The 12,054-nt window shown below is 47.2% G+C and overlaps 2 protein-coding genes across 3 annotated transcripts; one reads left to right on the top strand and one right to left on the bottom strand.

Moving 5' to 3' along the window:
* The first annotated feature begins 376 nt into the window (after positions 1 to 376).
* bbs10 (Bardet-Biedl syndrome 10) lies at positions 377 to 3,514 on the top strand. The gene is made up of 4 exons (XM_084672382.1): positions 377 to 696; positions 1,221 to 1,448; positions 1,579 to 2,481; positions 2,642 to 3,514. Exons 2-4 carry the CDS (start codon positions 1,258 to 1,260, stop codon positions 3,462 to 3,464), a joined length of 1,917 nt encoding a protein of 638 aa, XP_084528508.1. The 5' UTR covers positions 377 to 696; positions 1,221 to 1,257; the 3' UTR covers positions 3,465 to 3,514.
* Positions 3,515 to 4,300: 786 nt separating this feature from the next.
* Positions 4,301 to 11,879, bottom strand: cd9a (CD9 molecule a). Of its 2 annotated transcripts, none has more exons than XM_084672976.1 (8): positions 11,598 to 11,879; positions 8,349 to 8,451; positions 8,127 to 8,224; positions 7,384 to 7,458; positions 7,180 to 7,281; positions 6,163 to 6,252; positions 5,610 to 5,693; positions 4,301 to 5,383 (listed from the first exon to the last, which is right to left on the bottom strand). In XM_084672976.1, the coding sequence occupies exons 1-8, from the start codon at positions 11,664 to 11,666 to the stop codon at positions 5,318 to 5,320; spliced, it is 687 nt and encodes a 228-aa protein (XP_084529102.1). In that variant the 5' UTR covers positions 11,667 to 11,879; the 3' UTR covers positions 4,301 to 5,317. The 2 variants fall into 2 exon arrangements, with proteins under 2 accessions (XP_084529102.1, XP_084529103.1); XM_084672977.1 differs by lacking the exon at positions 11,598 to 11,879 and adding an exon at positions 10,142 to 10,312.
* Between the last annotated feature and the right edge of the window lie 175 nt (positions 11,880 to 12,054).

Below are 12,054 nucleotides of genomic sequence, written 5' to 3'. Positions count from 1 at the left end.
TCCAGGGATGGTTGAGCTCCATTCCTCAATGCCCCACCCACCTCTTGTGACCTCTACCTCATTCCTATAGGTCACCCTCTTTGGGACAAAGATGAATATTCATGAGTTTGGTGACATCGCTTTTTATGGGCTCGTTAGCATAGTGAGACTTCAGCAGGGTAAAGCATTTACATTCAGACAGGACTCTCTGTTTCTCTCTCTCTCTCTCTGTGTGTGTGTGTGTGTGTGTGTGTGTGTGTGTGTGTGTGTATGTGTGACTGCAGACATGTCTCATATAGATGCTGTTGCCAAAATTAGAACTTTCGGATGTGGTTTCCGCAGCAACACAGGGATCATGTTCCGACCCCACCCAACCCCCCTCTATTTCACCTTGACCAGAGAGATAGTGAACAGGCAGACACAGATAGATACAGTGATGGGCAGAGAGAAAGAGAGAAGAGAGAAAGAGAGAGAGAGAGCAGTCCAAAGACCACACCCCATACACGCAAAGACGCATACACAAATACACACAAGACTGTGATCATGGAGTTGTGGTGGGTCCTATTATTATCTCCCTTGATAAGACAGGTATCACTCCTGCACACTAGAGGGCGATAATGCAACATACATGTTGTGACCAGCACCTCTCCATACGAAGAAGAGAGGGACGCTCGTTTCTAGGATACAGAGTGGTGGAGTTTTTTACGTGAACAACAGGTGAGTTTATGAATGTAACAACAAGGGTATTGCAAGTGACAGAACAATATATTTCTGTGTCACTTCTAATTTTTGCTATAAAGATCGCCCTCATCATTCAAAATAAAATGTCACCTTTAGAGTAGACTGCAACGCGTCCCTAGTTGAGTTATCCTAGATGGCTATTAGGTCGTCAGACTACAGTACTGTACTTTACTGAAGCATGTTAAATAAAGTAACCTAGCCGTAGCTAGCTATTATTAGTTTAGAGTTCATAGGCTCGTTCTGTATTTGCAAGTTACAGTAGCCAATCAGCTACTTAAAATTGACACGATGGAACTTAAAAACGATATAAAAAGCTAAACTTAAGCTGATTAAATGATATGCATAGTTATGATATGCAAACTACTAGTAGTTATCTGTGAGATACATTTGCTACTCATTAGCCATTCACCATACCTAGCTTCGTCTTGAGTTACACTGTGAACCACTGTGCGATGGATAAACCATCTGCCTTTATAGCTAACATGTCTGCGTCTGTGTAGACTCTGTGGTCTCTGCTGGCCTCTGCTGGTGCTGGAAATGCTACCGGCAGAAAGTCTCCATCTGCGGCATGTGCTGCAGACCGTGTCGGTCCTGGAGGCAGTGGTCCTCCGCAGCTTCGGGCCAGACGGAGGACAGCTTCTGTTCACACGCGACAGCGGACAGGTGATGCTGACACGCCATGGAACACGCATCCTCACGGCTCTACGGTTGGAGCACCCGCTAGCCAGGTACCGACTAGCGCTCGCGCACACGCACCGATCGGCACGCTGAACATCTGGCTTCATACATCAACACCAATTATTTGACTGCAGCATTACAAATCAATTCGACCTGCGTGTGTGGCTGTTTGTGCTTCAGGACGGTGGTGGAGTGTGCGTGGAAGCACAGTGCTGCTACAGGAGACGGTTCAAAGACCTTCATCCTGCTGCTTAAGGCCCTGCTCCAGAAGATACACACGCACGCCTCCCAAGGGCCGGGGGCTGGCGCAGCCGCCAAGCGACTGGCAGAGGAGCTGCTGGCGTTTGGGCTGGACGAGCTGCCTGACGTCATTGACGTACGGGTGAGCCCGTATTGCTCGGCCCTCTCTGAGAGGAAAGACGCTGCAGACACAAACACTCTGCAGAGCCTGGTGGGAGGATTCCTTCACACCCGTCTCGGACGAGGCCACTGTGAAATCGTCCAGCGGTTAACCTCTGAGATGCTGTCTCAGTGCGCTTGTCACGACAACCTCCTTGTCACGTCACTCAGGTTTATTGAGGCACACTTCCCTGCACTGCACACGGCAATATCGGGCTTTCCCATCGGTTCCTCGCGTGTTATCGAGGGGCAGGTGATACACAGAGACTTCTCCACGCCCCACCCACCTGGCGACCAGCGGCCAATCAAAGCGCTGATGGTGACCGAGCCTCTGGAGCCGGAGATCCTGAATGGAGGAACTGTGCTGGAGTTAGACAGGATGGGTGGAGGGGGAACAGGAGTGGGCGGAGTCTTTGCCTGGGCGCAGAAGAGGTTAGGGTGTGTGTTTGGGGGCCTGCAGAGTTTAGGCGTCACTCTGCTCCTCTCCTCGGTGAAACAGTCAGATGCGACCCTGGCTTTAGCCCGGCGAGCTGGGATGTCTGTAGTAGAATGTGTACCTGAGGACGAGCTTTCTCTCTCCGCTCGGCTCAGTGGGGCGGAGCCTGTGTCCGACTGGAGTCTGATTGGCCGGCAGAACGTTGCAGCGCTGACCTTCTGCCAACCGATCTTGCTGGGAGCTCACAGGTACGACAGCCACACGCAAACACACACTGCAGCACACACGCATACCAACACGTTGTAACACACACACACACACACACACACTGCAACACGCACGTACCAAGATGGACAGGACTTTTCTGTACGTTCCGCGTCATCATGGACTTTTGCTTCTCCTCCCCAGGTTTGTCCATGTGGGATATCCCAGGTCCACAGATGAGGGTCATATCCAGCCCCCCAGTCTGGTTGTGTGTGGTGCAGAAGAGGGGCAGACCGACCAGTGTGTGTGTGCACTGCGAGATGCTTTCCGCATGCTACTGACAACCTTGGAGCCCATACGCGGGACAGGCACCAGTGATAGGGGGAGAACCCTAGACACACAGCACACCAGGAATGCAAACAAAAACACACACATTCTCAGGGAGCCACCCAGGGAGGGTGTGTTGGTTTCTGGCCAGGTCATCGCCGTAGGAGGGACCTTTGAGTGGCTGTTACATCGCGCACTCCTGCACACCCAGTCACACGCTCTCCTCCTTGCACACCCCCAGTCACACACTCTCTCAGACACCCACACCCACACTCTCTTAAATGCACACACCCAGCCACGCACTCTCTCAGATTCCCACACGCCTACACACACAAACACAGGTAGCCATGCCCATAGCAGGATACTGGCGGAGGCTCTTCTGAGCGTGCCCAGACAGATCTACTCTCACAGCCCTCATTGCTACCTCCAGGCACAGGCGCAGGCTCTGAGGTGCTTACACGATGGCGGGCGCGCCATGGATGGTTCTACAACGGTCAAGACGGAGTTAGGGTCAAGAGAGACTGGTTCTGGTTCTGTGTTTGGTTGTGGTCTGGAGTCAGTGGCCTGTAAATACCGTCTGATACTGGCCGTGCTGCAGTGTGTGAGGATCCTGCTCCGCACGGACGCCATACTCCACACACACACACAGTCACACAGACATTCAAACACACCCCAGCAGGATTCGGAGGAAGAGAACTGAGTCTGAATAAAGATACGCTGTCCCCGACAGTCGCCTTTATTAGCGACTAACTTTGTGTGTGTTCTTCTACCAATTTAAGTTTGTATTCAATCCATATTTCTGGTGATAAGCATCTGATTGCAGAGTGTTTTAATGTCTTATGATGTGATAACGGTTCATGTTTGAGGTCCCATGATATTTGTGTCAAGGATACAATGTATAAAGGAAACCATGCAGGATATGTGTAGTGAGGGAGGGTTTGTTTTTGTTGGCTGCTTGTGTTGGACTTCTCATCATAGCTCTAATGTTATCAGCATTCCTCTGTCTTATCACTGACCTCCTGCCCAGTTTCAATAACACACACCATGGTTGTTACACACAACCCAAATCCACTCACACACATCCTCACACTTTTGGACCCACACTGTTGTAATCATTGTTATCGGGTCAAGAGAAGGGGGTGGCAGGGAGGGTAACACCCAGCTGTCTGCACTCCAATCACAGCAAACTTCCTGCTCTCAACTCAAATGGCCACAAGGCCCAGCCAATCACAAAACTCCTCACGTAAACAACTCTGAACATGAAAGGTGAGTTATTTGCGTTCAACACGCACAGAGTTTGTTCCCTTGGATGTGATATGGGTCTATTCCTAAAGGGAAATGTCTGGAGACAACAATCCTTACCTTTGGTCTTCATGTGAGTCATACTGTTCAAAAGAAATCTTTTAAGACATAGTGACTCAAAGCAAGAGAATGTGTGTGTGTGTGTGAGAGAGAGAGAGAGCAGGGTAAAAGAGAGGCACTTAAGAGAGGTCAGGTTGTTATTTTCCAGCGAGTGAAAGGAAAGTCAGTGAAAGGTTGTTTAGAGTCCTTTCCAGGCCCAGGACATTTTTATTCTCATGCACGCACACTCACAACCCTCACACTGCCAACTCAACACAACCACAATGAGAGGTTTGGAGATTACAATTTATTTGGCTGTTACAACGTTCATTACAACCCTGTTTCTGTGCAACAAACAAATTGACCCAAACTGTGAGATGAACGGGACATTATAAAAGTGGACATCTTTCAGCTTCAAGAACAAACCAAATGCACCATCAACAACCTACAACTCGTTATTTAGAAATCTTTAACAAAAAAAAAAACAAAAAAAGTTATACAAAAGGAGTCAGAGGCTTCAAGGCATTTTTTTTTACAACGGCAGTAGGAGAAAGAGAAGAGAGAAGTAGGAATTAAGAGGTAGAAAAGGAAAAAAGGTGGAAATGCTGGAGCGACCAGGCTACTCCTCTACCACACACCACGGTTCACCACTGTTCACATCCTGACATCGTATTGGCTTTTAGTCACCGTGCTTTGTTTCCATTGGTTTTGGTTAAGGAATTTCACTGGCCAAGTGAAGTGTGTTCTGACCTTAGCCAAGATTCTCCTGTCTAATCTGAATCTCAGTAGAGATGTACTGTTAATTGGTGTAAATACTCGAATACACTCACATCATCGTTGGACAATTATAGTTTTGGACAGTTTGTGTTAATCATACAACATCAATGCTATTTATTCATACAGATTGGATGATCGTGACCTAATCTCCTGCGAAGAGGAGGTGACAGGTGCCATTCAGACTCTCTCCGGGCCAATCAACACCATCCTGCTTGATCAGGAGGGCGGTCCTTGTGGCAGTGGAGATCACCTGATCTGTCAATCATGCTCACCTCTTTCACCGTTGGCCGGAGCATAGTAACAAAGATCAGGTTATCGGCACGGCTCCACCCTCCAGAACAAGCAAAGTCTCCATTGGCTGGGGAGAGTCGTGACCCTAGCAATGACATCATGCAACATAAAGAGTGGGAGGTGTGTGCGGCGGTAGGGTGGTCATCAAACCACCTCCCGAGACTTCCTGATGGCACAGCACAGCAGCATGCTGAAGATCATCCCAAACACCTGGAGGAGAGCGGGAAGGGAGGAGAGAGAGACAAAGAGAGGAAGAGAGGGGAGAGAGAGAGTCGAAGAGAGAGAGTGGGGAGGGAGAGAGACGAAGAGAGAGAGTGGGGAGGGAGGGAGGAGAGAGAGGAAGAGACAGATGGGGGAGTGTGAATGTGGCTGTTGCTCTACCTGCCTGCTAGTGTGTGCCTTGGACATGATTCCTTGTTGACTGTTAAAAGCTCACCATGACAACCCCGATGGTGATACCCACTCCTCCGATGATGTGTAGCTTGGAGTCAAACACTTCATCAATTGCATCAGGGCAGCTCTGAAAGACACACACGTGGTTCAATGCGGTAACTTAATAAGTTAACAAATTCCACAGGCACGCCGTTCGTGCCAAGCACTTAACAACAAATCCACTCAATGCACATTCATACGGACACACAGGGAAACTGCCGTGAGCTTTCGCTGGCTTTAATAATGCAGTGTTGCCATAGTAACCTGTTGTGTGGCTGCAGAGCTGATAAAGCAGAGCCTGTCTGCAGTGGATGTTACACTAGATAGCATAGGAGGATGGATGGATGGTAGACAGGGGGTAAGGATGGAAGATGGGGTGGGGATGGGTGAGGTATTATGGGTCAGCAGAGATACAGACTGGGTCTGGACCCGTAGAGAAAAGCCAGATGTCCAGTTCGATGTGTAAGTCAAGTCTAAAGAACCTACGCTGACGACTGAAGGGATTATTTCCATGTGGTGACAATGTGAGGAGATGGTGTGGGAGGGTCGTTCCATACCTTGGTGATCAGTTGCTCCAGGCCATCTCTTGGGGGACAGGTGTCCTTCGCAAAGTCCCCAATAGTGCCGGTTGGACCGCAGCAGTTCAACTGAAACACACACACACACACACACACATTCTCATACTTCTGTTCTCAAATTTACCTCACCATGCACTTATTGACTTGATACCAAAATCCTACTACATACTATAGTTCACCCTAAATTGCTTTGATGACCATCACAGAAGTTATCGTTTGATATATCGGTTATCAAAATAGTAAACCAACAGTTGCCCCTGCGTCAATTTAAGAGTAGTATGTTTCTCTAACACATGGGTTTCCCAGGGTTACCATCGTGACTGTACAATGAGAGTTTCTACAGCCTTAAGCTTCGTTTGCAGGTAGACTCTCAGAAATATTAATCTATCAAGCATTGCACAGTCAGTCGGTGAGCAAGTTTAAGAAAGTTTAGTGCTTGCGGCCGGCCCACAAGGAGACAAAAACATCACACGCCATTGTGCTACAAAGTTTGTCTGCTAGAATGTTGCGCTAGCTAGCTATTTAAGCAGAACCGCTCTTTACAGTCATTGGTTAAGACAAAGGCATGCAAATGTTCCACGGCTGTTCTTCATTGGCTCCCTTGCATAGACCTGGCGCGGGCATGTGTGCCTGCGTGTTAAGAGTGCCTGCGGGTTTACGAAATCAACCCTGATTGAAACACAACAACAACAGGATCTCCTGATGTCGTAAAATCTCCTTCACAAAAGGTGTCAAGCAGATGGTCTCCAGACCTTGCGTCTCCACCTTGGTCCTTGTCACACAGCATCTCATTAAAACCAACAAACCCCCAACATCTTCTAGTCATCAGCCCCAAGATAAGGGTCTTGAATGTTTACTCACAGCTCAGATTTGGGGTTAGGCCTTTCTTTGCACCCAAGTAATACTGAACACAGAATCATTCTTATACAGGATAAATATGTTACATCTTCAATTTTTCCAACATAGACCCATCTGAGTGTGAATCCCTCGACTCACCCCAGTCTGAATCAGTCGCAGGGTCTCCTTCAGGGTGTTCTCTCCTGATTTCTCGTAATTTCTGTATGTGTCCATGTAGAACTGAGTGATGTCATCAACCACCTACACGAGAACAAAGGGGATGGAAGGGATTGTGATGTGACGTGGCCTACAGAAGGGGACGTGTGACACGACACGATTTGAGAGTATTGGTAGTTTTGGGACCTTGCTTTGGTTTGAGAAGCCCCAGATTCCAGCAGCGACTTCAATGGCAAAGATGATGAGCAGGAAGCCGAAGAACTGTAGAAGGGAGGTACAGCATATTAACCGGGGGTTGTGAGTGTGTGAGTGTGAGTGTGTGTGTGTGTGTGTGTGTGTGTGTGTGTGTGTGTGTGTGTGTGAGAGAGAAAGAGATCATTTGATGTTCATTTAAACACAGCTAACCCCATTTTCAAAGGGCCCGCTTCCCAGAGAGATTGAGGACGAGAGGATTAGAGAGGGCGGGAGGCAGGAGAAACAGACAAAAGGAGAGAGACAATGAGAGACAGAAAAAGAGAGAGAGAGAGAGTTAGAGAGAGAGAAAGAGAGTGAGACATAATGACAGGCAGCCAGAGGGGATGGGATGAGAGATGAGAGACACTCATTTCTAGCCTTGAGTCATTCAGTCACAGATAAAACAGACTCCCACTGCAGATGCGTATACACATCTGTGGGCTCAGATCACTGGTTTGTGGCTGGGTTCAGAATTACTTGTTGGTGTGTGAGGAATGCAGGCTCCTCCAGCCTTGACACATTTCAGTAACTTATAATGTCCCCATCACTGCTGTTTAACTTGTTCTCAGTTTATGAATGGGCTTTGTTGAACCTGGTTGGTGCGATAAGGATTAGGGACAGACCTGGCCCAATTGAGATATATACTGTATAACTTAAATGAATGACTTTATTTGAAGTGTATTTAATGTTCTCACCAGCCCCAGCATGCAAGGAGACTCCTGGATAGCCCCACAGCATCCCAAGAAGCCTACCACCATCATCAACGCTCCAGCTGCAATCAGAATATACACCCCTAGAAACACACGCACGAACACACACACCCAGTCAGTTGATTTAGCCTTCACTAAATGTTTAATAGCTAAGCTTCTAACAAGACATTGTAATACACACACCAAGGGGTGAAGATCAGGCCGTACCTGTGAAGAAGACAAAGGGAGAGTCTGCCCCCTCAAACAAGCCTTTGGTCTTTGGGTCAAATCTCAGCCACAACCCTATGGCCAGCACAGCGGTACCTGTAATCTAAGAACACACACATTCACACACAAACACATGATTATTGGTCTTATGGCTTTCCTGGGGCATGCACAGGTCTACAGGAGTCATGGCGCTACACTGTGACATCAGCTGGGTGGTCTGGGTCAAGACATCAACAGTGGCACTGACTGGAAGTGGGGTCTTCGGGCAGGCTCAACCTCATAATCAAGTAAGACATCTCCTTCAGGTACTGAGCACTGGCATAGCTACTGAGTTCTGCCATAGCTCCATGAGCTGTTTCAGCTCAACGAGCGAACCATGCAGGTGCAGCTCACAGGACGTGTGGAAAGAAATGGTCGATCTCCACTAAACCGCGTGGCTTCGATTGAGGTTCTGGGATGTATGTAGTATTTGTCAGTCCGTCGAGAGAAGTAATAACCAGAAAAGAATGACTAGATCAAAAACACGGTCTGTTGCATTGTCTCTCTGAGGCATGGATTGTTTCTAACCCTATAAGGTAACATACATGTAAGTTTGACTATCTAAATCAATACAGTCATGAAATGCGTTGAAAGTACAATGAATGATATGACATAAGATCATAATAAGGGTGACCGGATACAAATAGTTAGTCCTTCCATTTCCCCCCACACATGTTCAGCAAAACGACAAACGCAGAGCAGAAATACAGTATGCAGACGAGACAGGAAGGTACTCCCTGGACGTGTCACAACGTTGAGGTTAATTGTAATAAAAAGCATCTAGTGTATTAGAGCCGGTCAGAGAATAGGCCTGATTACAACAAGCCACTCCCACAACCTCAGGCTGTAACAGGGAATGGGGGAAGGGGATGATGTAAGGATCTACTGGCCATGCCTGTGATGAGCGTAGTCCTCTCTCTCAAAACTGGATAGGGGGATTCGATGAGGACGAGCGGAGAGAGAAGCGAAGCACTCGTCATTTGTTCATGTTACGATTCATTTATTCAGCATCACATTCCGATGAACATGACTGAGCTTTCACCCACATTGTAAATTCACATATATTATAATTGTTCCACGTACAATGATTCAGTCCTCGGATGCATGCTGCAATATTGGCACTCACTTAGCCACACACATACGCACCCAATCAGAATCAGAATGGGATTTATTCGCCATGAAAGTTTGCACAGACAAGGAGTTTACTTTGGCAGGAAGGTGCATACAATAAACATATAGGAAGCTAAAATTTTAATATGTGGACTATCTATACTAAGGGTAAATAGGGTACACACAGAGGCACACGTACTCACACGCACACAAATTCTCACACTGATATGGTCACATATCCACACCAACTCACCCACACACGCACACACACACACACACACGTATACTAAACAAGCTGTCTAGGCAGACCAATAAATCATTAACCCAAAGTTAGAGCACCACAGAGGGGTGGGTGATTGATTGTGTGAAAGTATGTGTTTATGCGTCGGTGAGTGTGCGCATGCATTCAAGCTACTCCTAAGTCTGTGTGTTTACGTTCCATTGTTAAGGTAACATACTGTCGCAGAACAGACCAGACCACACATTGCTCAATAGTAGCACAGAGTGCAGGGCTATAGTGCAGCTATGTCTTTCCCAAGCACAGAAAGAAAATTACCCGTTTACAGAAAAGATTAGTTCTCTTTCTCCTTTTCACTCCCTCTCTCCACACACACACACAGAGAGAAAAAAGCATTCAGACCTACCCAGAAGAGTATGTTGAAGATAATCATTAAATACTTCACACACTTGATTCCTCCACCCAGCGCCATATCAGCAACCGATGTGTGAGATAACAGAAATTTAACGGCAACTAGCGGAGTAACACAGATGTCTCCTATTGCAAAACGGAGAGAAGAGAATGAGGAAGTGGTAATAGCTATAGAAAAGGAAAGTCTCAGAGAGTACAATGCCACGCCTCAATAAAGTCACCTGACACACCTCACCACAGGTAGAACGCGCTGTAATTAGAACCCAAAACACACATCTAGGTGAGTTGTTGAATGTAGTGTGTGTGTGTGTGTGTGTGTGTGTGTGTGTGTGTGTGTGTGTGTGTGTGTGTGTGTGTGTGTGTTTGTGTGCTAGAGCAGTTCAACCATTAGTGCTCGACTAGGCTCATGTTGGGACATGCGGATCATAATAATCTAAACCTGATGGAACCAGTTGAGTTGGTGCTGCTCAACATGGCTATGCGGGTTGGTGAACTGAAGATGTTCTGAGTGGATCGGTGTGACTGTGATTTAGTTTGCCTACAGATCCTGTGTGTTTGAGGGAAATTAGGTTAGCCTGGTAAATCTTATCAAGATGGTTTGACCTGCTGTTCTCTGATATCACTGTGAAACTGGCCAGTGCTCTATACATTTACACAAACACCCGCACACACGCACGTACATTCATGCACGCACACAAACCCCCCCTCTAGATTCTGGGATGCCCTGTAATCGACTGTTTGCTCCTGGATTACTGATCTATCTATAGCTGTTCAGTGTTCAGATTAGAGACCCACTCAAACACGCTCGTTCACACACCCAGCAAGCCACTCCCCTGCGGGCATTAAATATAGGCTACACCAACCATGAACGCCAAGGAGGTTATTTATTACGACTGACACTGTCGGCTGCGTTTAGTCACAACAACGCGCCTCTTTACGTCACGTGACTCAGAACAGACCTCCGAAATTATTAACAATGTACTCAGTTTGAATCCCCCCTCTTCCTTCCTCCCCCAACCCCCTGTCCTGGTCTGAACTAATGAAAGGCTGAGAGAACAAACTCTACGGCAGGCGTTGGAACTGGGTCACTCGGCCACTGGGGATTAGTCCACTAGTTCCATGCAGACTGCGCGACCGCTCAATGATCTGGAAATGTGAAATAATGATCTTAAAATACAGACTTATAGCCTAAATATAAATAGGCTACTTGTTGTTAACCGACACCAATGCCCCACGAACAGCTGCATCGCAACCTCGTTCAATGGTTGAACAATACCTCCGAAATGTCACAGTCTGCTGTCCCACCTGGGATTGCCTAGTTTGTGTCCTTCACGGCAGAATGCAGACGCATGCACACACACATACACACATTTGTATCGCTTCCAACAATAATATACATTACACTAGCCTACAGATTTGCTAATGTAATACGTTGCACGAGCAATGCTTACCCAGAAAATCAAATTAAACGCGAACATCAGATATTTGACGCACATCTCTCCTCCCGACAGCGCAGCCATACTGATACTTCTTAGATAGATCCTGAATGAGCTTCAAAACTGTTTGGGAAAGGGGGACAAGAAACCTTCTCGTATAAAAATGTAAAAATCCTATTTCCCTCCGAGTCACACGCTACGCTTCCTACTGCCGCTGCGCGCCTCTTGCTCTGCAATGAAGGTGCGCGTGTAGCGGTCCACGCTACGAGCGAGAAAATCATGGGCTGCATAGCAATTGCTTTCTGTCTGTATCTCTGTGGTTCGGTCTGTCTGTCTATCTGCTGTACAGCACCCTTTCTTTCTTTCTTTTTTTCTTTCATTCTTTCCTTTCTTTCATTCCTTCATTCCTTCCTTCTTTCTTTATTTTTCATTATTTTTTTAGATTTCATCTTTCCTTCTTTTGTAGGTTTGT

This window comes from Hypomesus nipponensis, chromosome 14, assembly GCF_054491055.1.
Source record: "Hypomesus nipponensis isolate SF chromosome 14, ASM5449105v1, whole genome shotgun sequence".
Lineage (NCBI taxonomy): Eukaryota > Metazoa > Chordata > Actinopteri > Osmeriformes > Osmeridae > Hypomesus > Hypomesus nipponensis.
The sequence above is the reverse complement of the archived record's forward strand: the minus strand, read 5'-3'. Positions and strand labels throughout refer to the sequence as shown.

Excerpts from the sequence above, each read along its gene's own strand:
- bbs10 (XM_084672382.1), top strand. The coding sequence starts at position 1,258 with ATGCTACCGGCAGAAAGTCTCCATCTGCGGCATGTGCTGCAGACCGTG. Across the intron at positions 1,449-1,578 it reads TTGGAGCACCCGCTAGCCAG|GACGGTGGTGGAGTGTGCGT; the intron begins GTACCGACTAGC and ends TTTGTGCTTCAG. Across the intron at positions 2,482-2,641 it reads ATCTTGCTGGGAGCTCACAG|GTTTGTCCATGTGGGATATC; the intron begins GTACGACAGCCA and ends TCTCCTCCCCAG.
- cd9a (XM_084672976.1), bottom strand. The coding sequence starts at position 11,666 with ATGGCTGCGCTGTCGGGAGGAGAGATGTGCGTCAAATATCTGATGTTC. Across the intron at positions 8,452-11,597 it reads CGTTTAATTTGATTTTCTGG|ATTACAGGTACCGCTGTGCT; the intron begins GTAAGCATTGCT and ends GTGTGTTCTTAG. Across the intron at positions 7,282-7,383 it reads GCTTCTCAAACCAAAGCAAG|GTGGTTGATGACATCACTCA; the intron begins GTCCCAAAACTA and ends GTTCTCGTGTAG.